This window comes from Gracilinanus agilis, chromosome 5, assembly GCF_016433145.1.
Source record: "Gracilinanus agilis isolate LMUSP501 chromosome 5, AgileGrace, whole genome shotgun sequence".
NCBI classification, from domain to species: Eukaryota; Metazoa; Chordata; class Mammalia; order Didelphimorphia; family Didelphidae; genus Gracilinanus; species Gracilinanus agilis.
Window position 1 is genome coordinate 29,125,366 of NC_058134.1, and position 24,353 is coordinate 29,149,718.

The following is a 24,353-nucleotide window of genomic DNA, read 5'->3' on the forward strand; positions in this document are numbered from 1 at the left end:
GACTTTTTCAAGTCACATAGTTAGAGACAGAGTGTGGCTCCCTTATCCTTTGTAATACACCAGTTTCTGCTACAAAATATCCTCCTTTGTGACAAGTGAATAAGGACTCTAGCAGAGGTGGATGGGTAACATCAAGTGCCTTTTTTTTTTTTTTTTACACAAGAGAGGAATCACAAACTTTTTTAAGATTAAAAAAATTGAAATTGCTCATCTCTTGTCAACTTTTAATTTTATAATGCCCTTCCTATAATTGGTAGTATATTCATTGGTACTCAACCATTTGTTTTTTGCTTCCAAAACTGATATCTTTGGAAGAATTTGTGGTTTTATTATAAGTTTAGTATTGATGCCTTACAGATTTTCTCTACAGCCTTAACTTCACCATGCACTTTAGGTCTATGTTTACATTTTTCCACAGGGCATTTGCTTTTTGAGTGGCCTTACGTGCTCTCAAACTCAAGAGTTCAAAACTGAACTTGCCATAACCTCATTCCCCAACCCTAAAGAATTCCAGCTTTCCCCCCAATTTTCCATTTCTACTCAGAAAAGAATCACTGTTCTTCTGAACTCCCAGGAAACTTTTCATCCCTAGGGTCTCCATCTTCGTGTTCTTTATTTTGTTAACAATATTTAATAAATTTTTAGCTCTCACAGGGGCCCAGCATTCTCTACCAGACCTGTTAACATGACTATAATCCATATAATTTCATAGAACTAGTTTTATAGATATCGTAATCCTGGGATACTGTTGATAGCATGGCTTGAGAGATTGCATCAAATAAATTACAAATATATATTCAAGTTTCTCCTTAAAAACAGGTGTGTGTGTGTGTGTGTGTGTGTGTGTGTGTGTGTGTGTGTGTGTGTGTGTGTGTGTGTGTGGTGTTNTGTGTGTGTGTGTGTGTGTGTGTGTGTGTGTGTGTGTGTGTGTGTGTTGATCAAGCTGACAAGATTAAAATATACATCAGTTACTTTGGGGAGAGTTTTAGCAGAACCAGATATGCTAGACTAGCAGTTACTTTGTTTGGATGGGGAATTTTACCTCTAACAGACTACAGAATCTTAACCAGCCTTTATCTTTAACAAATGTGCCTATGAAAAGCAGAAATAGGCGTGTTTTTCCAGACATTCCAGTAGATCTTGGATACCAGGGGCCAGGGTAAGGAGGTTCAGCCAAGAAAAGAGTTACAGAATGAGAGTGCCTTACCAGGGACTTAGAAATGGTTGAGGTCCAAAAAGATAGCTCCAGGAGAAGTCTGGAAACCCCAAGCCCCCAAAGCCTCAGCCACAGTAAAGAGAGTATCGTGTTTTCTAGATTTATACCTCGCCACCTCTAGCCTCCTATTCTTTTCTGGATCATCTCCTAGGGTCTTTTATCACTACAAAAGAAGATAGGAAAATGCCTCTTCACCCCCCACCCCTTTTCCTGGCATTGGATATATGGACCAAGTTAATTTATTTCTAGGGTATTATTAGCTCATCTCTATATTTTTCTTCATCACTTGCCTTTTCCTTCAGAAGAAGAAGTCTGTGATGAGTCCATCTACATTGTGAGGTGTGCTCCTTCTTGAAAGAACAAAACTAGTGAATATAAAAGAAACTCTACTGCCCCATCTTGCAACCGTTCATTTCTGCAGTCCCTTTTCAAGGAGCCCAGGCACCCATTCCTGAGACCTTTATTCTGGCTTAAGCCTGTCTCCGGAGGTAGCCAGACTACAATAAGATATTAGCACATTCCCTTTGCGACCACATTAGTTAGCAAACTAGATGCCAACAATATACCTAGTTGGTCATCAGTTCTAAGTAGTTCTTCCACAAAGTTGTGTCTTTGATTTATCCCTTTTTCATTTTTACTTCCACCAACTTAGCCCAGAATTCACCATCTGAAACAGCTTTGCTGGCACTAGCCTCTCCACCTTTAAGTTAGTCCAGACACCATTTATCTTGTTAGACCTTTTTTTTTATTTGTGTCACTCGTCTTGTCAAATGGCTCCTTCTTGCCTTATAGGACATTGTTTTCTTTTTCTTCAGGGTCCTTGAATGTTGTCTCTTCCTTCTTATTCAATCTTAATTCTCACTGATGCACAACAGGAACTGCTAGCTGTCAGTGGAGGTTTCCTCCTGCTTCTTATCTGCATCCATGTTCATTTTTACTGTCCAGACTTTGGTGCTCCCCACACCTGAGTACTCTCATTCTTTCCACCTACCCAAAACTTTCCCATCCCATAAGGCCCAGTTTGCCTATCACACAGACTCCCTCAGCTGGAATGGACCTTCAAGAGTCTGACTTTCATTTGGCAGAGAAGCACGTGGAGAACCATGTCTACGAAACCTGTAGTGACTACTCTAGCTCTCAGGAGTTAGAATCACACAATTTAGCACTTGATTATAAATTATTTTATGCTCATTATTTCTGGTATTTTCACAGTCTCTGGTTCTCCAAAAGGGCCCAAAGTGAAATAGGTAGTGAGGGTACCTTTACCCTCCTGGGCCAGAGAATCCTTTATTTTGTAAGGTGGTTTTTAGTGATGGTACCTTAGGTATCTCAGCAGGGCTACCTGTTTCTTTTCCAAGTCCAGTGTAGAGCCTGGGCCTATTTAAGGCAAAGAGGTAGAAGAAGGATCTGTGAGATGTGGTAGAATGGGTTTACATAGGTACGTGTTGTCATTGTCTTAATAATAATAATAATAATAATAATCATTGACACTTATATAGCCAAGCACTTTACAACATTTAATATTCACAGCAGCCCTCTGAAGTAGGTGCTGTTATTATCCCTGTTTTATGATGAGGAAACTGAGACACATAGAGGGAAAGTGAATTAGCCAGGGTCATGGAACTGGCTAAAGCAGGATTTGACCTCAAGTCTTACCAAGTATCTTTCCATATCCACTGTGCTACCTGGCTGCCTCTGGCTTGGTACTTGGACATCCTAGGTCTTAATTCACTACTCTGTGGCAAGTTTTATTTCCCAAATAGATTTTAAGTTCTCTGCCTATGAGAATATGACTTACACTATTTATATTTTGCCCAGCAACAATGGGAATATTGGAGGGGTTTGATAGTTGTTGCTGCCTTGGGTTTTTTCATTTGTTAGCCTTTAAAAGTGAATTGTGGGTGGTGACCATGTTCTAACCTCTTCCCAGAGGCCAGCACACGCCTCTAGCTAGTGTCTGTGGGATAGGTGAAGCAGGGAGTTGCTTTAAGAGGAAAACATGATTTGTTTTCTTCATTGAACTTAAAGTTCTCTGCCTCTTAATAAAAACTCTAGATGCCATGGATGCTTCTAAATGTTAGGTGCGATGTGAATAGTCATTTTTCATGAATCATGAAATTGAGAGTTTTTCTTATTTTAATTTTTAGAAATCCAAGAAGGCATCCTTTGACCAGGATTCAGATGGAGACATCTTCCAGGCAGATTTCCCCCCTGAACCACCTTCTCTTCCTCGTACAGGTCGTGCCAGAAAAGAAGTAAAATATTTTGCAGAATCTGATGAAGATGTAGATTTTGCTATGTTTAATTAAGGTGCCCACTGAGCACACAAAACATTTTCAGCGACTACCTTGTGTTGTCCTTTTGTCTTTTCTGTCGCAGACTTTTGTACATTTGGCTTATTTTACTGTGATGATGTAATAGATGGTTTTTATTATTGTGTGTAGGCCTTTTAACATTTTGTTCTTACACATACAGTTTTATGCCCTTTTTTACTCATTGAAATGTCATGTATTGTCTGATTGGCTTGTAGAGATGTTCTAGGCTGCTGTGCTCAAGCACACATTTTAATTGTCATGGTTGCAGACTAAAGACCTGCTTTTTGAAATGAAATTTAAACATTAAAAATGGAACTGTGTTTTCTGTCTCTTTAATGAAGCTCAAACTGAAGCTCCCACACACTTTTAAAATAAATATATTTTATTCTTTGCCAGGAGACTCCATGGAAAAAGGTAAACAGTTTATATGAACATAGAAAGCATTGTTAAACAATCTCAATGTACAAACAGAGCCAGTGAAGGTACGTCACAGACTTCCTAAAATATTGGGGGAAAAAATCCACTAGTGCTTAAACGAGACCTAAGAAACTGACCCTTTCTTCTGTCAACCACTCGATCACAGCCAAAAGAGACAGATTCTTTGCCCGGGCCTTGGGGAATTTGTGATGGCTCCTTCACATCAAGGAGGTTGGAAAATCCCCACCCCTGGCATGACTCACAAAGGAGGGTGGTTGGCCAGCCTACTTGTTGTCCAATGACTTTCCCTAATGGCTTGTGAACAGGTAAACAAAGACACCCCAACACTGAAGGTGCTTCTGCCATGTAGGCGCTTTCCTGTGACGACAGAGACTCTCTTCTCCCTCCGCAGTGTCGTTCTGTCTGCAAACAAGTGAGAAACCACTTCTCATTTAAAGTGACACGAACAGTGGGAGAATGGCAGTGACGCTGACACACAAGTCCGTTCTGTTGGGGTGGCGCCGTTGTCTGGGGGGGGGGGGCAATACGGATTCCAAGATGCAGTTTGAGACGTTGAAAAGAGAGCAAAGGACAAGTTTCCATACAAATTCCACCCGAAACTCTCTCCACCTCTCTTCCCTGGAGCTACGTTCCAGGCTAATCTTATACCCGGGGGCCAGAGCGCCTCTTTAGTCCTTCTTAACTGGACACGTCCAGTCGCCTCGTTTTTTTTCACAACCTCCGCGTCGTGGTGATGTGGGGTTTGCAAGACAAAGGGGAAGCACCAAACATCCAGGTGAGAAAGAGCGGAGCCCCCGTCCCTATGGACAAAGTCCTTTGAACTCTAGCCAGGGTTTCAATCAGGTGGAATTGGGCTTGTCATGCAATCTTGAGTGTTTAGAAGAGAAAACAGAAGCTGTTAACTAATTTCTGGTTGCATGAAATGGCCGATTTAAAATTGTTTAAGTCTGTATTTCTAGTTAGGAATCAAACAGTGAGGAGTATATATATGTATATATATATATATTTATATATTGGTACATATGAAAACTTCTTGGTCCTTCTTGAATTTTAATATATCTTTTCAGTCCCAAAACTAAGCAGCAGTAAAAAAAAAAAAAAATTTTTTTTTTTCCTTGCTTTTTATATCCGGGAACAGAAGGTAGGGGGGAATGTCAGAAGTGACTGAAAAATGTCTTATTGCACCAGTGGGGACTGGCTGACCCCACTGTTCTCCACGGAGCTCGGTGAGATGCTAGGACTGTGCTCTGCTGTATTGCCACTGGAGCTTGGGGTCAGGGGTTCGTGTCCTTCGGAATTCTCCAGCATTTCCTGAATGAGAGGGGGCATCGAGCCGGGGATTTCCATCTTCAATGTAATCACACGTTCTGCACCTTTGGAAAGAAAGCAAAGAGATGAGCTGAAGTCACGCCGTTCAGCCTCATCTGTCCTCTAGGCACGCATGCCAGCAGCAGGGACACAGGGACGCCTCTTCCGTCCCCCCCAATTCTGCCTGGGTAGAGTCTGGTCAGGAAATGTGAGCAAGCAGATGCCGGCTCATTTCTGAGTTTTAAAGAAAGGGGCCACGAATGAAAAACAGAAGCCCACAGAAGGGTGACACAGAAGATGCTCTACAATGACTCCTCATTTTGGAGTGTTAGCAGAGGATTTGGCCATCACTTAAGGCGCCTTTTTCCTATTCTTTAAAGAGAGGCAATCACTATTAAGTTCTCAACTTAGAAGCCAACCCAAGTCAGAAAATGGTTCTGATAAATAACTTGCCCAAAGCGTCAGCCTTAGCCACATGAATTTCACAACTTCAGTTCACTTATTTATAGTTTCTTAACTCTTACAAACCACACAAATGCAGAAAAACAGGCCTGACCCAGAGTGAGACGTGTGATACGCTCAACCCTGCAATCAGAAGACTTGAGATTTCCAGACCTTTAACGGCACCCAAAAAGAGGTGTTAAAAGAGAACGGGCCCGGGTCGGCTGGGTGGTTCAGGGGATAAAGAGCCAAGCTTGGAGACAGGAGGTCCCAGGCCCAGATTTGGCCTCAGGTACTTCCCAGCCGGGTGACTGCCCTTACTGCTCTTCTGCCCTGGAACCTACACTTTGTATTCATTCAGTCAAAGATAGAAGGTAACATTTTTAAAAAAGAAGAGGGAGAATGGACTCAAATCCAGTTTCTCTTACATATGATAGGCCTTAAGGGAGAAATCATGTAGTTCATTCATGTATATAAGAATGCTGGCCTAGAGATGAGTTCTCCATTCCTTTTTCCATTTCTGTGGAGTAGCCCCAGAGTGGATTCCAGAGCGCTCAGAGCTCCTTCATCTTACCCATGATGAAACACGTGGGGAGGCGGGGATTTTCCTTCAGGCGACACGGTCACAGGAGAGCCAGGATTCACACCCAGGGCTCTCCCATTCTGAATCAATCCTAAGGCTTCGCCCCAGTCACAGTGTTTACAGTAGAAACACCTGACCAGGGTTCTTTCTGAGAACTCATCCTTCTAGGTGCAGAGATCTACAGATTAGCTCAGAATGGATCCCACCTGAAGAATTTGATGTTAACTATGAATAAAAAAACTTCTGTCTCACAGTGGGCGAGGAAACTTCCAATTCACAGGCCTAAAAAAGCGCTGTCTAATGAAGTGGTACCTGGTCCAACCCAGAAGGTACCCAGGAGTCGAAGGGCAGCCCCTTGAGGCAGGTAATGAGCCTGCTGCCCCTAGGCACTGCTCTAAACCCAGGAGGACATGCTATTTATTCTCTCCTGTTTATGAAAGTCCAGAAGCAAATGAGCCTGGAACAGAGAGTACCACTAGAGCAAATGGTCAAATGAATCAAGGGAGAAATGGAACCTGTACCCGTGGCCCTAATGTGCACTCCATCTGTTTGGGGGTTCAGGTCCAATCTTGGTTCTGTCATATACAGCCTATGGAACCTTGGGATCTATGGACCTAGAGTTCTGGGAAAGTGTTTATACTGTAAACTCCTCCTTTCTAAGCCTTCAAAATGAAGGGCTTGGTTCTTTCTAGCCCAAGAGGGTTTTCCATAAATAATGTGTGAAAAACTAGAAAGAAATGGACAAAACAAGGGAATTAATATGGCGGCAGTGTAGTATGGAGAGGGGGTTCAAAGGTAGGGAGGCAAGTTTGGTTCCTGGCTCAGGCACCTTCTAGCTGTGTGATCCCAGGCAAGGCATGTCACCTCGGACTGCCTCAGCATCCTCTACTGTAAAATGGGGATAAATAGCCCCACTTTACAGAGTTGCTATAAGGATCAAACGCGATCATAGCTACGAATTGCTTTGCAAATGTTCAAGCGCTCTGCAAATGACCATTTATTAGCTATCGTTAAAGTTAACAGTTATAAAATGAAGCACCTTCCTTCCAGAACACCAAAGAACCATTCTTTTTTTTCTTTCAAATTATCCTTATTTCTCAAGCCTAGTTCTCTGAATTTTAGTGTTCTCAGTGTTCTGTTGCAATTATATGCCATCGGTCAGCCTTGACAGATTTTTAAACAATATTTTCATATTTTTTTTTCATCTTTGGTCAGTAAGCATTTATCAATACTCTGATGCGGAACAAAAGCCCCTGTTCTCTGGGAGTTTGCAGCCTCACCCTTCTTCCTTTCTTTTATGCCTTATCTTTCTTCTTTGGCCTGGAAGCTCCCCGTCAGGACCCTGTGAGACATGTCAGGCAGTCCAGAAGGGCCCTCTTTTAGAGAAGGGGAGAACGGGCCACACAGAAGCAGAGCCAGGACCTAAGAGGGCTGGCTCTATGCCACACTGAGGAGAAGGCACAGGGCTTTTGAACGGTCACAAAACTGGCTGTTCCGGCTTACTGCAAGAAAAAAGCAACCTACGCTGCCCTACCTTTTGCACTAATGCTGCGGAGATCTGTGATTTTCATAAGGATCTTTGGAAACATGTGAGGCTTGTTGGGGCGTCTCTTTCGGATGTAAATCTTGAGGGCTTCCAGCAATGGTTCTTGTAGCTTATCCACTTTTGTTGGTTCTTCAAGGTCCTGACGATCTGGAGACCAGGAAGAAAGGACAGTTAGTTATTGGGGAGGCAGTGGGGCAAGGCTCTGTGATTTCATTAGAATGGGGTGAAACCAGCTGGGTGTCCCTTGTTTGCAGGATTTCATCCATAGCCCCCCAAAAGCAGATCCCACATTCACTCCCTCTTGGCTTTACGTGATCGTTCCTCTTAAAGCCAAAACAGAAACTTGGCCCCTCTGCATGCAGGGGTGCAGGCCCTTTCTACCTTCAGAAGGCATGGGCCAAGCGGAAAATCGGATCAAAGATCACAGAAAGGAAGTTGGATTCTGGTTTTCCTGTAACTTCCACCAATCTTCCTTCCTTGGGGGTAGCTGGTTTAAGTGATGAACTACCTCTACTGGCCGGAAGATGGCAGTACGGAACCAAGAGACCGCACACCTCTGCCTGCTTTAAGGAAGGAAGCCCCATCCTTAAAGCCAGTATTATTTGTTAAACCATTTGTGATCCAATGACTTGGAAATGCTAATGCCTCACTCTGCTGGGACACCCAGGGGCCAGCGAACTCAAGGGCTTGGCACCCCTCCTTGAGGATTAATTTAATATCACACAAATTCACCAAGCCATCAGTACAGCATTCCACGGTGGCAAAGTCCACACAAATGGAATGAAAAAAGAATAAACCCAGAGCCAGCAACCAAATAGGGTCTCTGAACCTTTGCGGAGCAGAAGGAGCTTAAATACAGTCATTTTGCTCCTAGGAACAGGGGAAAGTCAAACAAACAAGACCCTCCGATGCTCCTGCTTCTCTTTCTACGCCTCGTCTAGGCTCGAGAGGTAGACGAGGCTCGTTTCTCCTTATCAAAGCTCCAGGACAAGGGACCCTCCCTGGGAGTACCTCCACAGATTAAGCAGATGGCACTGAGAAGGCCTGTTTCTGTGTCATCCATTTCCAAAGGCAGGAGCTGATTGGCAAAGGTGAACACCAGATCGGTGAGAGGTCCAAAGCCAGCATTGTGCATCTGGGTTCGGTTTAGGGTAAGGCCGTCGGAGAAAGTCATCGTGTCTTGTTCGGGTGTGTATCTTGTGCAGATTCTAAGAATCTGTGGGGGGGAAATGAAAAGTTTGGAAAGAAAACTACCAAAGAAACACTTTCTAGAACTGGATGAAATGATAACAATATATTTGTAGGAACAAAGATCTAGAGCAGTGGTTCCCAAACCTTTTTGGCCTACCGCCCCCTTTCCAGAAAAAATATTACTTAGCGCCCCCTGGAAATTATGAAACTATTTATTGAATTCAGAATAGAATGTAATACAAAAAAAAGCGTGGCCATCACTGCTCCCCTGGATCACTGCAGCACCCACCAGGGGCGATGGCACCCACTTTGGGAATCACTGCTCTAGAACATGAAGGAAAATAATGGGGGGAAAAGATACCGTCAGAACTCATACTGTATTACCAAGTAGCAATCATCAAAACTATTTGGAATTGGATCAAATGAGAAGCCTGTAGGCGCACAGTAGGCACCTAATAAATGCTTGTTTTCTTCTCTCTCTTCTTTCTCCATAGGTTAAAAAATAGAATACTACATCAGTAGAACAGACCCCCCCCCAAGGGAGAATTGGAGATATTGGAACTTAATAACCCAATATTCAATAAACTCCAAATATAAATTTCTTGAGAAAACATTCCCTTTTGGATAAGAATTGCTGGGAATACTAGAAGGCATTAGACCGATATTTTATGCCATACACCATTATAAATTCAAAATGGAAACTTGACCTGCACATTAGAAATCCTATTAAAAATAAGTAAACAGGTTATACACCTCTTAGTGCCCTGCACAGAAAATGAATTCTTAACTAAACACAGTTAGAGTCCGTTACAAAAGACCAAATGATTAACTCTGAATGTGTGAAACTGAAAAGCTTTTGCATGAACAAAATGAATGTATCTAGGACGAGAGAGGGAGCCAACTGGGGGGAAAAATCTTCCTTGGGTAAGTTTGGTAGTGTGTGTGTGTGTGTGTGTGTGTGTGTGTGTGTGTGTGTGTGTGTGTTGGGGGCAGTGCATATGCACAGAAAGAGACAGAGACAGAGAGAGACAGAAAGACACACAGAGAGAAAGAGAGAGAGGAATGGAGGGAGAGAGAACACTAACAGAAATATATAAGACCAAAGGTCAAGCCCCTTTTTTCAAAATAAGAACTTAAAACGATTAATAACCATAGGAAGAAGATGTTCCAAATCACAAATCAGAGTAATGCCGGTCTGGACTTTCGGAAGGAATTCTTCCTCACTGGAAGACCTCAACTGGCCTATTTCTTCTACCCAAATGACAAGAAACTGGATTAGTCAAGCATCTTCCTTAGAATATATATGTGGCTAAGCAACCAGAAGGAGAACCCAAGTTTTAAGATATAGCTGACCTCCCCAAAAGCATAAATAGTGCTTTTGACTTCCACTCTTCCATGGATCTAACCTATCAGCTCCATCAGTCACCTCATTGGTCATTTAACCCCGGCTTGAAGATATCCTCATCCTTCCCTAACCTTCTTAGGATAGAGCCCACTATTTCCTAAAGCAGTTCATTTTGAATAACAAAGAATTGTTAGAAAAAAAAATTCCCATTATCAGGTGTAATTAATTGGCCTCTTTTTAGTCTCTCCTATTGCTTGTGGTATTGTTTTCTGGGGCCTGAAAGAACGAATTTAATACCTCTTCCATGACAGCCCTTCAAATACTTGAAGATACAGGCCACAGCCTGCCCTCATCTTCTCTTTTTTGGGTTAAAAATGTCCAATTTCAAGGGCTCAAGACCGTTTACATCTGAGTCTCCTAAAGCCTCTTCCTTCCTTTGTGACCCAATTCACAGAACGTTCTCTTCCATAATATGTTCATTTATAGACCTTCCTCCCAAAAGAAATCACATCTTCCCTCTCAAATTTCTAAGAGCATCTTGCTTAGCCCAATGCTTCCATCACATCATGCCTCATATTGTACTTGGCTGTCCAGCTGATGCTATACAACAAAAATGCAGAGAAACAGCATGCTTTTCAGGGCAGAGTTGGGGACATTTTCTACCTTTGCATCCCTAGCACACTGGGGAATTTAAAGAGTTACCTTCCTTGGGCGATGGAAAGTCATGCAGTAGGTGCGAATCGTCTGTAACACATAAAGTTGCTACCAAAAAAAAAAAAATAAACAAAATGAAAAGAACTGCATGACTAAAAAAATAAGGTGGAGGAGTCAGATAGGGAGAATGAGAAAGCCAAAGGATAGCCAAGAGAAATCAAGGGAAAGCTGAAAACACTGCATGAACCTTCTGTGGCAAAGTGATAGGAAGACATGAATAAGAGCCAGGAAGGATGGGAAAGCATGGAAGGACTGTGGTCTGTGTCATTGGAGGATAGGCCAGAGGAATGAGAATTCAGAGACACAAAGCATTTGGAATATTCCAGCACCCAGTATTTCCCTTGTATGGATGCACATATTTAATAAATAAAGGTGGAATGGACCTGTTCTTTCAACAGATTTCCTATTCCTTATACTCAAAATTTCTACATCTTAGTGAGCAGCCAGTGGGAGATTTTTATGGCTGAAAAGAATTTGAACCTAGTGGTCATATAACTGGCAATGAATCATTTCATACTTAGCTGGCCTGGTCATATAGTCAATAGTCATAAAACCAGTCTGTATTCAAAGGGTTTCCAGCTTGACAAGACCCACCATCAACCAATCAATCGAAAGACATTTGTTAAATGCCAGCTATGTGCCAGAAATGTTCTAAGTGCTGAAAATACAAAAGCAAAAATGAAGCATTCCCTGCTCTCAAGGAGCTTATGTTCTATTAGGAGAAACAGTGTGTGTTTATGTGGTTGGGTGTAGACAGGGAAGACAATCAGCATCTGGAGCAATCAGGTAAAGACCTACTCTTGAAAGTGGCCTTTGAGCTAAGCTTTTAGGAAAACTGGGGATTCTAAGAGAAGGGACTCCATTCCAGACAGAGGGGACAACCTATGTAAAGTTATGGAGATGTGAGAAAGATTAATTGGTATTAGTGTTGGACCTAGCAGGAAGGGCTGGAGGATTCCAAGATGGAATGAAGGAGCAGGAAGTGGGGCTTGTGCTCTGAGAGACTCCATTAGTGGTTGGGACACCTGCTAGGTCCAACACTAATACTAATTAATCTTCCTCACAACAGATAGAGATGGAATAAGCTGAGAAGAACAGCAAGAAGGCCATTGGGTTAAAATGAAGAATGTCTGAAGGAGATAAACAATATGGCTGAACATCTAGGTTGGAGTCAATTTGAGAAGGACTTTAAATCTCAAACAGGGAAGTAACCTTGTCAGAACTCTGCTTCAATTATATCCCACTTGTAGCTTCTGCAGATACTAGATTAAAGAGGGAAGGGCCTTGGGGCCGGGAGACCAATTAGTTGGAGATTCCAGTACTCCAGGCTTACAGGAAGACAAAGAGAGACAGAAGAGGTTGAGGATGAGAGAGGGGAGGGAAAGAGAAATAGGAGGGCAAAAGGGAGAGAGACAGACAGAAAGAGAAAAGGAAACATACATACACATAAAAGAGACAGAGACAAACAGAGAGAGAAACAGAGAAGAGACACAGAGAGACAGACAGAAAGGGAGGAAAGAGAGAAGAAAGAGAAAAAAGAGAGACAGGAGATGGAGACAGAGACAGAGACAGAGAGAGAGAGAGGAAAGAGAGAAAGGAGAGAGAGATGGAGAGAAAAAAGAATGAGTGACAGAGAGAGAGAGGAGGGAAGAGACAGAGAGAGAAGAAAGAGGAAAAAAGAGACAGAGAGAGGAGACAGAGACAGAGAAAGAGGAGACTGAGAGAGAAATAGCATTAGCTATCTGGCTGAGTCTCACCCTGGACTACCTTGAGACATTGGCTGCTTCTTCTGTTTGCTTCTCTTTCCCTGGGTGTAGAGAACTAAATGAGGATGCCAAGATACACATTTCTAGCCTTGAGGGTAGTCCCTTGAGTCACCTAGCTTAGCCCCCTACCTGTCCCTTCTCCTTCGTTCTCTTCTTTGGATTCATCAAGATACTGAGGCCAGGGAAAGGACTTACTGGGTAAGAAACCAAGGCACAAGAATTCTTTAGGGGACCAGATGAGGAAAGCAGTGGGAGATTATGCCAACACAACTCCTTCGAGTTAAAAAAATAATTCTTGGGATGGAGAAAAGCTAGGGGACTCAGTAGATGAAGAGCTAGGCCTAAAGATAGGAGGTCCTGGGTTCAAATTTGTCCTCAGACACTTCCTAGCTGTGTGACCCTGGACAAGTCACTTCACCCCCCATTGCCTAGTCTTTACTGCTCTTCTGCTTAGAACCAATGGTTCTAAGGCAGAAGGTAAGGATTTTAAATAAATAAATAATAATAATAATCCTCAATGATGCAGCTCTATTACAAGCTCTATGATGGCCAGAAGAACTCGGACTAAAATTTTAGAGGAATACTCAGTTTACTTTGAACGGTGATGGGCAGGCAACTTTGCTGAAGAAACAAAAGTGGATTCTCTGCCCAGACAGCATACTCTCAGCATCCCTGAGATGGTTCTGTTTCTCAAGAAAAACCAAACATTTGATTTCTGTCACACCACAGTCAAATGCCACTGGCAGACCCACAGTTCTCATTCTCAACTCAAACGCCCTTTGTTTGAAAGAATGATGTTTTCTCTGGAAACATCTCCATGCAGACCCCGTGAGTTGACTAAAAATAGCAGAAGCTCCCCAGACTTGCCCAAGGGGGTCCTCATCCCACAGGAGGATCTTCCTAACAGGAGGTCTATTGATCTACAACATGAATCCCTCTCCAAGATAAAAGGGCCATCTTGGCTTTTGTCAATGGCCAACCAATGAGGGTCCTTTGGGTGGAGGCCAAAATCCAGGAGTCAGAAAGTCTGCAGCAGGAGGGATCCTGAGCTAAGACTCCGGGCATCATCCCATTGCCATAATGCATCAACGTTCCCAAATCTTCTCACAACAGTCTTTTAAAAGAAATTAAAAGGCTGCAACTCCCATCTTACAGATGAGAAGACTCAGCCCCAGAGAAGTGGAGGGCCATTAACACAGCTGTTAGGGTTCAAAGCCAATGTCTCTCATCACACAAATATGCAACAAAGTCTAGGTAGGATCTGTAAGGTCTCATGCAGGGAAAGATGTCAAGTTTTTGTGATATCTTTACAGGAGGGAGAAGTAACAGTGGTATGGTTAATAGAGAGCTGAGTTCGAGTCTCATTGACTCACTGTGTGGCACTGGGCATTTCTCAGTGTCCTGAGGCACTAAGTCTGTAGGTCACATAAGAATTGCTGGTGTGCATCAGAGGAAGGAGTTTCCACACCAGGAATTTTCTACTTGGATGAAATGATGGGTCAAGAGCAAAAGGAAATGAAAATTACATTTCCAAATGATTCCCAAAGTTCTCACCACCATCCTAGAATAGACTGGAAGCTTCTCAAGGGCAAGATCTGTGTCTATGCCTAGTAATTATTCTTATTCCATAATGCTTGGTCCAGTATTATGTATCTGTCCAAGAAGTAATTAAAAGCATGGAAGGAAGTGTGGTACACCAGAAGGAGCACTGATTCTGGGATCAGAAGACCCGAGTTCAAATCCTTGGGCAAGTCCAACCTCCCGAGACCCCCATTTCTTCATCTATAAAATGAGGGGCTTGGACTAGCTGACTTCTGAGTTTCCATCCAGCCCTAGAGCTATCGAATCCTACAACCCCATGAGAGGGTGGACCCAGATGGTCTTGAAGGTACCATTATTCAATTCAATAGTCTACTTGGTGACCAAACGATGATGGGAATGGAGCTTGGCATCCCTGTTTTCCTGGTAAGGGAATCTCCTTCACACAGGAAGGCGACTCCATCTGACCCATTTACAAGGTGCAGGCGTGCACAGGACAAGAATGAAGTGAGACAGGCTGCCCCATGGGGTAGTGAGCTCCCCTTTATTTAAGGTCTTCAAATGAACGCTGGGTGATCCCCTCTCATGTGGAGGGGATTCTTCTTCAGGCACAGGTTGGTTCCAACTCTGAGATCCTGGGAGTTGGGGAAACAAAGCACTTACCTGGAAGGCCAGTGAGTCATTTGCCAAAACACTTTCTTGCTCAGCTGAATTTTAACAGACACCTCCCTGCCTGCTTGGAAAAGAAAACCTCATGTATTCCTGGGTTTTATGAGCTACCGTGGGATTCTCTCTGGCACAGGAGACTCAGCTCCAGCCTGAATTTACAATTCAGGGGAAAGAAGGGATCTGTCCTAACGGCATTAGAGAGCAGCATTTCATTCTACTCCATCAAAGGGGTGACGTGGAGCTCGGTCCTGCTGGAGAATGGGGAACTGTCTGGCTTTTTCAGCCTAGAGCCTAAACAGGAGGGGCTTGTTTTCGGAGTCTCCAAACTAAGGCTTCCTTGTTTCCATGTGTCTCTGGATATTCCAAAAGCCAAAGGGAGGCTTTGAGTCAACTTGCACATCATAAAGATATGCAATATTCTGGGAAACACCACGTGGCTTGCTGGTCTACCAAGAGCCGCATTTCAGCATTTTCTTCACCAATTTCAAGGCCAGGGTTGGACGGTCACTCACTGGGCAGTGGGGGCAGGTCCCCCTGTGAGACTCATCTCTGAAAGACAACACCTAGCACTGAGACGGAATGACATGGAGGCTGGAATGGTGTCAAAGGAGAGTAAACTATTCAAGCTAGTGGAAAACAGTACATTCTACTGTCATTTGCACATAAAAGAAAGCCCAACCTACAGGTGAATGCAAACTTCAGCAGTTTAGGGATTATGGGAGGAAAGAAGGACACGGGAGAGTAGAAGCCGATAGGATGAGAGGACAATAGGACTCAGCTTATCAGAGATTGAGAACTCATCCTCATTTTACAAATAAGGTAACTGAGTCCTGGAAAAGTGAAAAGGCTAAGTTAAGATCATAGAGATGTTAAGCAAAGTGACTTGGAATGACCATCATCATGTTAGGGGCCTTCTTAAGGATCACTTTTATTAATGCTTTTTGAACTGAATCATCATCATCATCATCGTCATCATCATTGTCATTGTCATCATCATTGTCACCGCCATTTTGGACGGTGTCTTCCTATTCCCTGTCCCTTTCTAGCTTTTCCTAGGGGATGTCCCACCTTTTTTTGAAAAGGTCACAGTCACCGCTGATGCCTGTACTTCCTGTACCTCAGAACCTCTGAGAAGTTCATGGGAAAGCACTGAGGCATCAGCTCTCCAGCTGACACTAGGAAATTCAAGGGTTTCCTCTTACTTCCTTCATCTCCAACTGCTGCATCATCAGGAGAAGGCTGGGGAGAAATCGTGTGCACATCTGGACCCATGAAAGACCAAAGCATGGGAGCCACTTTCTATTCACTTCAAATGACAGAAATGCAATCTTCCAAATTCAAAACAAAACCAACCAAATAAACAAAAGCAAACTAAAAAAAAAAAAAACCAAAACTATCCCCCTCGGATTCAAATACCCTGAAAAAGCTAGTGTGTGGGTTAAGTCTCTACGTGCCCCTGTTGGGAGGGAGGGCCACTAGAGTCCCACTACAGATGGATGGTAGGAACCGAAATGGATGAGCGGGGTGTTTTTGTACATCGTGGATGGGCCACATGTTGCTCCAGTTGTTATGGTAATCACCCCTTTTTCTTTTTAAGCAGCCCATAAAACAGTCACATAAACCCTGGGTAAATGGGAAGAGAGGATGCTTGAGTTCTCCAGAGAAGCCGCAGCTGATTATCTGGTGGGTTGTATTCATCTATTATGGGGAGCTTTGTCCCTGTTAATTCCAGGGGCTCTTCATTCTCCTCCCTGTTGGGTCTTTTCCTTGAGCTTTGCCACATTCCCTTCCCCTGGGGAAGGTGAGTCTCCTGAGGGAAAAGCAGGTGGATGTAAGAGAAAGAAACGTACACCAGGGTTCCAGTCCCAGCTCTGCCTTTTATTAGCCAGGGGACCTGACTCCCAGGGGCCTCGGGTTTCATTTCATAAAATAAGATGATCAAATCCCAGCTCCATTATTTCCTGGCTGTGTGTTCTTGGGAAATTCTGTTGACTTCTCTGGGAGTCTGTTGGCTCATCTGGAAAATGAGGGCGTTGAAAAGACTGATCTCTCTCCAGATCCTTCCGTGTTCTTGCATCCTATGATCCCATGACTAGGGCACCCTTCAGGTTCCTTCCTGATCGATGATGCTGGGAGTCTGGAGATTCCCCGATCCGTTCTAGCTTTTCCTTGGGGACATCCAACCTCTGATTGAAAAGGTTGCAGTTGCCCCCGATGTCTGTACTTCCTGGGACTCAGAATATCAGAAGAGTTAAAGGGAATGAATGCACCAACGCACTGACATTCAGCCCCCTCCATCCTGCCCATCCCCAGATCCATCCACCCGAATCATTCTAACCATGCACAAGGGCAAATCCATCACACAGAGCGCCATGTGCTTGGTGTCCAAATACCAGTCCTAGATATCCAGGAAAGCACTCGGATTCAGGATAATGAAAATAGATGATAATTAGCTAGCATTTGTAGCATGCCTATTATGGGGAAGGCCCTGTATGAAGAGTTTTACAGTGATCTCATTGGATCCCCACAACAAACCTAGGAGCGATGGGCTACTATTAGCCTCATTCTATGGTTGAGGGAACCAAGGTAAGGAGCAATCAGGTGGCTTACCCAAGGCCGCCAGCTAGTAAAAGTCTGAAACTAGATTCGAACTCAAGTCTTACTGTCTCCAGGAAGGGCACTCAGTGCCTCTAATGGCAGCAAATCTTAGATCAAGTATCATGCCAATATGGGAAAGGGGGAAATCCTAATCCTTCCACCCACACAAATTGCAATTGTCTTCTAATTTGGTAAATAAGTCCCAGGGAGTTAGAAAAGGGGATAGAATTATCCATTTAGGTCGGAAAAGACCAGAGATGTCCCCTAGTCCAAATTCCACATTTTACAGAAGGAGGAACTGAGGTCCACAGAGGGGGTTCTTGCTTGCACTGAACCAAGGACTTTTGCCTCCAGAGTCCCTTTCCATGGGATCACATTGCCTTTCAATGACTCGTCCAGGGTCACACAAGGAGTAAGAGTCAGATGGGACAATGTGACCCTAATTCAAAGCTCAGCAGCACTGTCTATTAGACCAAGAATGGAGAAACAAGATGGCACTGTCCACTGGAGTCAAGGGATCTGGGTACAAGGACCAGTTCTACTGCTTACTACTTGTGTGATCTTGGGTAAGTCACTTCCATAGGTCTCAGTTTTGTCATCTGTAAAATGAGAGAGTTGGCCTGGGCAAGCAGGCAGTCATTGAAAGAAAAGATGCAGTTTAGTGATCGGATGATACATGTTTATTATACTACGTGCTGGGTACTGGGCTAAGAACGGTCAGGACGCAAAGAAATAAGGAACAAGACAATGCTGTCCCTGCCCGCTGGGAGCTCCCCTTCTAATGAGGCAGGAATCATAAACAATATAGATTCAGACTAGATGAAGGGGATTCATTAGCAGCCAGACTAAATCAATTCTCTCCGCTCAAAATCTGTGCTCCTGAGGACTGGGTTTTCTTATTTTTCCAGAATCCATATAGAATAGCTCTGAGACTGGGATGCTTAGCTATTGTGTACTGAGCATAGCTAGCGCACAGTAGGTGCTTGATGGAATCACCTTTGGGGATTTGGCCAACACCAAGGGAAATCCTTCGTTCTGATGTTTTCATCGGGCAATGGCAGGTGGCTCTGGACCAGATCAAATGGATGATGATGATGATGGCAAAGAGAAGTGATCCGGCGGCGTGGCCAGGGTCGATGGCTAAAAGACTGTGGGTGCCCCCGTGATATGGGCAGAGCCCGCTGCCTCTCTGACCCAGTGACGTATATCAATCCTCTTCCCTGGAACGTGGCAAAGAGGCAAGCTAGGGAAAGTGTCACCCTTTATAAATGACCGCCTGCCTTCCGGCACCTCATCCTCACAGCAGTAACAGTGGCGGGCACACAGCTGACCATAAATGCCCGTCTGGTCAGAGGCCACACGGGCGGCAGGGAAGGAGCACCTCTGAGGAAAGGGACAGAAAGGAGGGGAGGGCGGGCAGCCCCTGGCCTGCCTCCACTTCCCCTCCCGCTGCTGCTCCAGGGATGCCTCTGGCTCTCCTGCTCTCTCTCCTCCTCCTCTCTATCAGCCCTGCACAGTTGAAGATGCTTCAGACCAGCTTCTGACCAGGGCAGGTCAGAGCGATGAAGGCTCTCATTCCAGTAATGGGCTCTGGAGGGAACCTTTTCAGAGACTCGGGGAGTCACTCTCAGGGTGACGGATCTTGGGAATAAGCTCATGTCTAAGGCGACTGAAACATTTCCCAGAGATTTATCGCTAGAAGGGAGGAACCTCAGAGGGGCGCTAAGCCACATGTAAGATGCCCTGCTAGCTACAAACTGCCTTCGCTTCAAGGCTCTCCAGTCTAGCTTTTCCCAATTCCATTTTCCTTTGGCCGCAGGCAGCATGGCTGACATCTCTGGTCTGCCCACGGCAGCCTGGATGGTATAACCCCCTGGGGGCTCGGGGAGAGCTTCACGACTTCCCGAAGGTGACAACGAAGAGTTGCCATTTCCGTAGGGTGCCGAGGTGTGCAGAGCACTTGATGGACGTTTTCTCATCAGAACCCCAGAAGGGAAATGCTCGTCGCCTTTGTTGAATTTGGAGAATTCAGCACCATGCCTGGCACGTAAAAGCTTTACTCAGAGCTCATCAGGACTGTCAGGGAAGTGCCGTGGGCTCTAAGGAAGGATTGGAACACAGATCTTCCTGATTCCATCTACTCTGGCACCTCGCTACCCACAGAGTAAACAGGAAGGCAGAATGTGAACTCAGGTCCTCCGGCTCTAAGTGAAGTCCTCTTTCCTGTCATCTGCTGCCATAGCTCAGCCCTGACTCATGTCCTTGGAGCTCCGTGAATTTTATTGGTTCCAAGTTTGCATACCATTTCTTACATTCTCTTAAGACCTAGGCTTAGAACCAGGAGGTCCTGAGTTCCAATCTGGCCTCAGACACTTCCCAGCTGGGTGACCCTGGGCAAGTCACTTAACCCCCATTGCCCAGCCCTTACTGCTCTTCTGCCTTGGCACTGATATACAATAGTGGTTCTTTTTTCTTTTTTTAATATTTACAATACACAGTATTGATTCTAAGATAGAAGGTCAGGGTTAAAAAAAAAAGAATGTAAGCTTCTTGAGGGCAGGGACTTCTCCCCTTTTGCCTGCTTCCTTAGCAACAATGAAAGGTACCACTAGAATATGAAGGCAAAGTTAAAAAGATCCGGCCTTGTGTGGCAGAACCTTTGGAAGAATGTCAGAGTCCTACAGGATGGGAAGGCACGGATAGGCTGCGAGCTGCGTTGGTGGAGAGACTCTCTGAACTGAGATGGAAGACCCATTTGGAAAAAGGGCATCCTCAGCATCGAGCCCAGGGTCTGGGATACTTAGTAACTTTTGCTAGAACCGGCTCAAAACTTGCTCTCAAAAGCTGATGGTTAAATTTTCTGTAGGAGCATTTAGTCCAGCGGTTCCCAAACTTTTTTGGCCTACCTACCGCCCCCTTTCCAGAAAAAATATTACTTAGCCCCTGGAAATTAATTTTTAAAAAATGTTAATAGCAATTAATAGGAAAGATAAATGCACCCGTGGCCATCACCGCCTCCCTGGATCGCTGCAGCACCCACCAGGGGGCGGTGGCACCCACTTTGGGAATCACTGATTTAGACCTTGGAAGTCAGCAAATGCCACCAAGCTCTGAGGCCTTGATTTACTGTTCTGTTCATTGTCTAGGCTCAAGAAAGTGATGGAGAAAATGTTAATCATGTGGAATAAACCTGAAAGGGGGTCCTGTGCCTTCACTGAGTAAGGAGGCGGCCGATGGGTAGACGAGGGCACCAGAGGAGTGGAGGGGCCCAGATGGGAGTCCTGAGGACAATTCCCTCAGCTAAACCAGAACAGAAGCAAAGAGGGGGAGGGGAACAGGTGGATTCCCCCAAGGAGTAATTGCCCCTCCATTTCCCTCACCCCGAGGCTGGCACAGCTAGGACAAGGACTCAGAAGCTGGAGTTTGTGCTAGCTGTATGTCAGTGTAACTGGTTTCCTTGGGAATCCTACATATTTGCTTTGGGGCATTTAAGGACAATATTGTGGAAAGGGTGGCCACGGGGGCCCGTGCCACAAGAAGCCTGAGCGTCCCTGGGCTGGGTTTTTTGAGGAAAATGGAAGGCGATTCTCATTTACAGAGGAGAGAACACCAGCTCTGGCCTTGGTACCTTTGGGGATCTCAATTGATGAAGAGAAAGGAAGAGATCCAAGACGCAAAAGAAGGGAAACAATAAAGCCTTCAGCGCTGGAGCCCAGCCTCGGCAGGCGTGCCCGGATCCAGGGTCTCTCCCGTAGTGAATTCTGGGTGAATTCTAGTGACAATGGCCCATGGAGGTGGGGGAGTTAAGGAGAGAAGGGCTATGACAACCGCACCAGGGCCAGGGGTCAGTTCTCCAGAAGGCTGAGTCTTTGGGGACAGAACAAGCCGAAATGCTGTAAAAAGGACACAAAAAGATCTGAAGTTCTCCCGTCTCTCTCTAGGGATATGTTGGGGAAAGCCTGGAGCTTCCTTATTTCTCCCATCACACCCTAATCACCTTTCAAGTCCTTATTGCCTGAAGACACAGTGACTGCTTCTGGGAAGCCACAACCATGGAGGAGAAACAGCAGCACCCAAACTCAGGGGGTCCCCAGGACGAGCTCCCTCTCCCTGTCCCCCCCAGACCCCCAGCCTGAGAAGGCACCTACCAAGATGTCCAGGCAGGCTGCCTTCAGGAGGGTGATCTGATCCGCGATGGTCAAACCAGTGAAGCCAGGCAGCCTTTTAGCAAACTCCACGATTTTAATAATGCACTTTGTGGCCAGCTCGCTGAACTTGTCCCAGAGGCCCAGGTCCAGGCGCACCCGATGATCAGCGCTGGAATTCTGGCAGCGGGAGGGACAAAGAAAAAGAAAAAGAAAACCCAGCGTCAACCAACTGTCTCGGGTCCAGGGAAGCTGCTGCTCGCTCCGCAAATGAAAATAAATACATTCAAAACAGGGGCCACAACCGAAGGCTCAAAGAACCGGCTATTAATAACAGGCGTTAACATTCCAGGCATTTTCCACCAAGTTTCCTGTTGGGGGGATGTTGTCTTTAGGCAGGATCTGCCCCTAAGATTCTTGGGACATTTCACGATTCATCAGAATTGATGTGGCCACGTGGACTCCACAGATGAGGGAGTTTAAACATTTCCACATGGTACGGGACCTCCTGTTGTGGGGAAGCCCTTGAGAAAGAGTTTCCACTGGAACCCCAGGAAGGCTGAAGGAAAGGGCCGAATCGTTCCCCACCCAGGAAGGCAAACAGTCAAGATCCGAAGGCCGGGGCTTCTCTATTCGAAGAATCACAAAACATGGTCATCCTGCAACACACAAGTACCCTCTGGGAAGCCCGATTCTTCAGCCAGTGCTAGACCTGAGCTAAGCCGTGTTACCTTGCTGGGCCTCAGTTTCCCCATCTGTAAAATGGGATAAGTTCCTTCCCCACCCCAGATTTGTGATCCTATGTCATTTCTCCCTCCCTGAACCTGTTTCCTCATCTGTAGTTTGGGATGTTTCTTTCCAACTCCAGATTTATGATTTTATATCATTTCTCTCTCCCCAAACCTCAGTTTCCCCATCTACAAAATGGGATACATTTCTTTCCAGCCCCAGGTTTGTGATCCTACGTCATTTCTCCTTTGCTGAACTTTAGTTTCCTCATCTGCAATATGGGATGTTTCTTTCCAACTCCAGCTTTATGATTTATGTCATTTCTCCCTTCTTGAACCTCAGTTCTTTTCAGCACCACGTTTCTGATTTTATGTCATTTCTCTCTCCTCAATCTTCAGTTTCCCCATCTGTAAAATGGGATAAGTTACTTTCCAGTATGAGATTCGTGACCCTGTGCCATTTCTTTCTCCTAGAACCTCAGTTTCCTCATCTGTAAAATGGGATGTTTTTCTCTTCAGCTCGAAATTTAAGATTCTATGTCATTTCTTCCTGAACCTCAGTTTTCCCATCTGGAAAATACAGTTATATGACTGTGTGACCTTAGTCTCCTTCCAGATCTGGATCTCCCCTTCTATGACTACAATGGAAGTTTCTTCCTGTAAAATGAGGATGCTGGACTAAACGCTCTCTTAGCACATGGATACAGTAGGCACTTAATAGATACATCTTGGCGAGCCATCTTGGCTACTGTCACATTCTTCAGTCCAATGTTTCCACCAGTTCTTGCGTGCTGTGTTTCTGGGAGCAAGTTGGCTGACTCTCAAAGGGAAGCCCATTCAAACAGTAGCATTCGCTTAATCCAGGCTCTCTAAGCCCCCTAAGGAGCCACTCTAAGACTCCAGACAGGGACCTCTGTAAGCGTTAGCTGCCAAATAAGCATCACTAGGGGAGGACGGCACAAGGGCTCCTGGGGCACTCCTTACCCCGCCGTCTCTACCCCCCAAGAGGCAAAGGGGCTTAATGCCTAGAGAGTCCACTTTGTTGTTGGAAAAAGCCGGGTTCAAATTCTGCCTCTAGCTCACCTTTGCTACGTGACCTACTGACTCTGGGCAACTCACTTAACTGCCTGGAGCCCCAGCAGCTCTCTAAGACTAGATGGGGCAGAAGAGTCTCTTCTAGAAGTGGAAGGAGTTTCCACATTGGAAGTCACCCATCTCCCCTGACTCCCCCAGAGGAGCTCACAGGTCCAGAGCAAACAGAGAGCATGCTGGGAGGCCAAGTGGGCATCTGGCGTGGTTGGGATGCTGGAGGACAAGACTCTACCCATCACGATGGCGTGTTCTTGGAAGATCGGAGGGTTATGGGTTAGGGAGCGTTTGGCAATGGCCGAGACGAGTAGTTTGAAAAGGAAGGACCCCGCAACTTGGAGCTGGACACAGCCTTGGGGCGCGCTGAGCCCCGAAAGGGAAAGGGAGACCAAGGGACAAAGTGGAGGAGAATTTCCAGGATCCTCATGCCTGGATATTTCTGGTGGCTTTTCTAGACAATTCATCAAAATGTCCTTTCTGGGTTTGGGGCTGTCCCCGGGGAATAGCGAACCCCAGGGAAGAGCAGGCTGGGTTCTTCTGTGTTGGGCCCCCCTCCTCCCCTGGGGTACATAAACAGGCCCAAATTCAGATCCCTGCCGGTCTGCCTACCACTCGTGGAATTAGCTACAAGCTGCTCCCTCCTGAATGCTGATATTCTCATATGTCATTATACACACCGTGCCACAGAGATATAATCATATATTAAGTAATTATAACATATA

At 45.2% G+C, this 24,353-nt stretch overlaps 2 protein-coding genes across 2 annotated transcripts in view; one reads left to right on the top strand and one right to left on the bottom strand.

Annotated features, from left to right (window-relative positions):
* TOP2B (DNA topoisomerase II beta) overlaps window positions 1-3,851 on the top strand; it is a 79,726-nt gene extending 75,875 nt beyond the window's left edge. The window contains exon 36 of the mRNA XM_044678054.1: window positions 3,364-3,851. Coding sequence (XP_044533989.1) covers window positions 3,364-3,525 — 162 coding nt within the window. The 3' untranslated portion in view covers window positions 3,526-3,851. The remainder of the gene's footprint in view (window positions 1-3,363) is intronic.
* A 44-nt stretch (window positions 3,852-3,895) lies between these two features.
* Window positions 3,896-24,095, bottom strand: RARB (retinoic acid receptor beta). The gene is made up of 6 exons (XM_044678883.1): window positions 23,867-24,095; window positions 22,246-22,443; window positions 21,818-22,125; window positions 8,859-9,063; window positions 7,836-7,994; window positions 3,896-5,342 (listed from the first exon to the last, which is right to left on the bottom strand). The coding sequence occupies exons 1-6, from the start codon at window positions 24,093-24,095 to the stop codon at window positions 5,146-5,148; spliced, it is 1,296 nt and encodes a 431-aa protein (XP_044534818.1). The 3' UTR covers window positions 3,896-5,145.
* Window positions 24,096-24,353: the final 258 nt, after the last annotated feature.

Coding starts and splice junctions, on each gene's coding strand:
- RARB (XM_044678883.1), bottom strand. CDS start 24,095: ATGAATTGTCTAGAAAAGCCACCAGAAATATCCAGGCATGAGGATCCT. Junction 22,444..23,866: donor AGAACACGCCATCGTGATGG/GTAGAGTCTTGT, acceptor TTCTTCGAATAG/AGAAGCCCCGGCCTTCGGAT. Junction 7,995..8,858: donor CATCTGCTTAATCTGTGGAG/GTACTCCCAGGG, acceptor CCTGGTCTCCAG/ATCGTCAGGACCTTGAAGAA.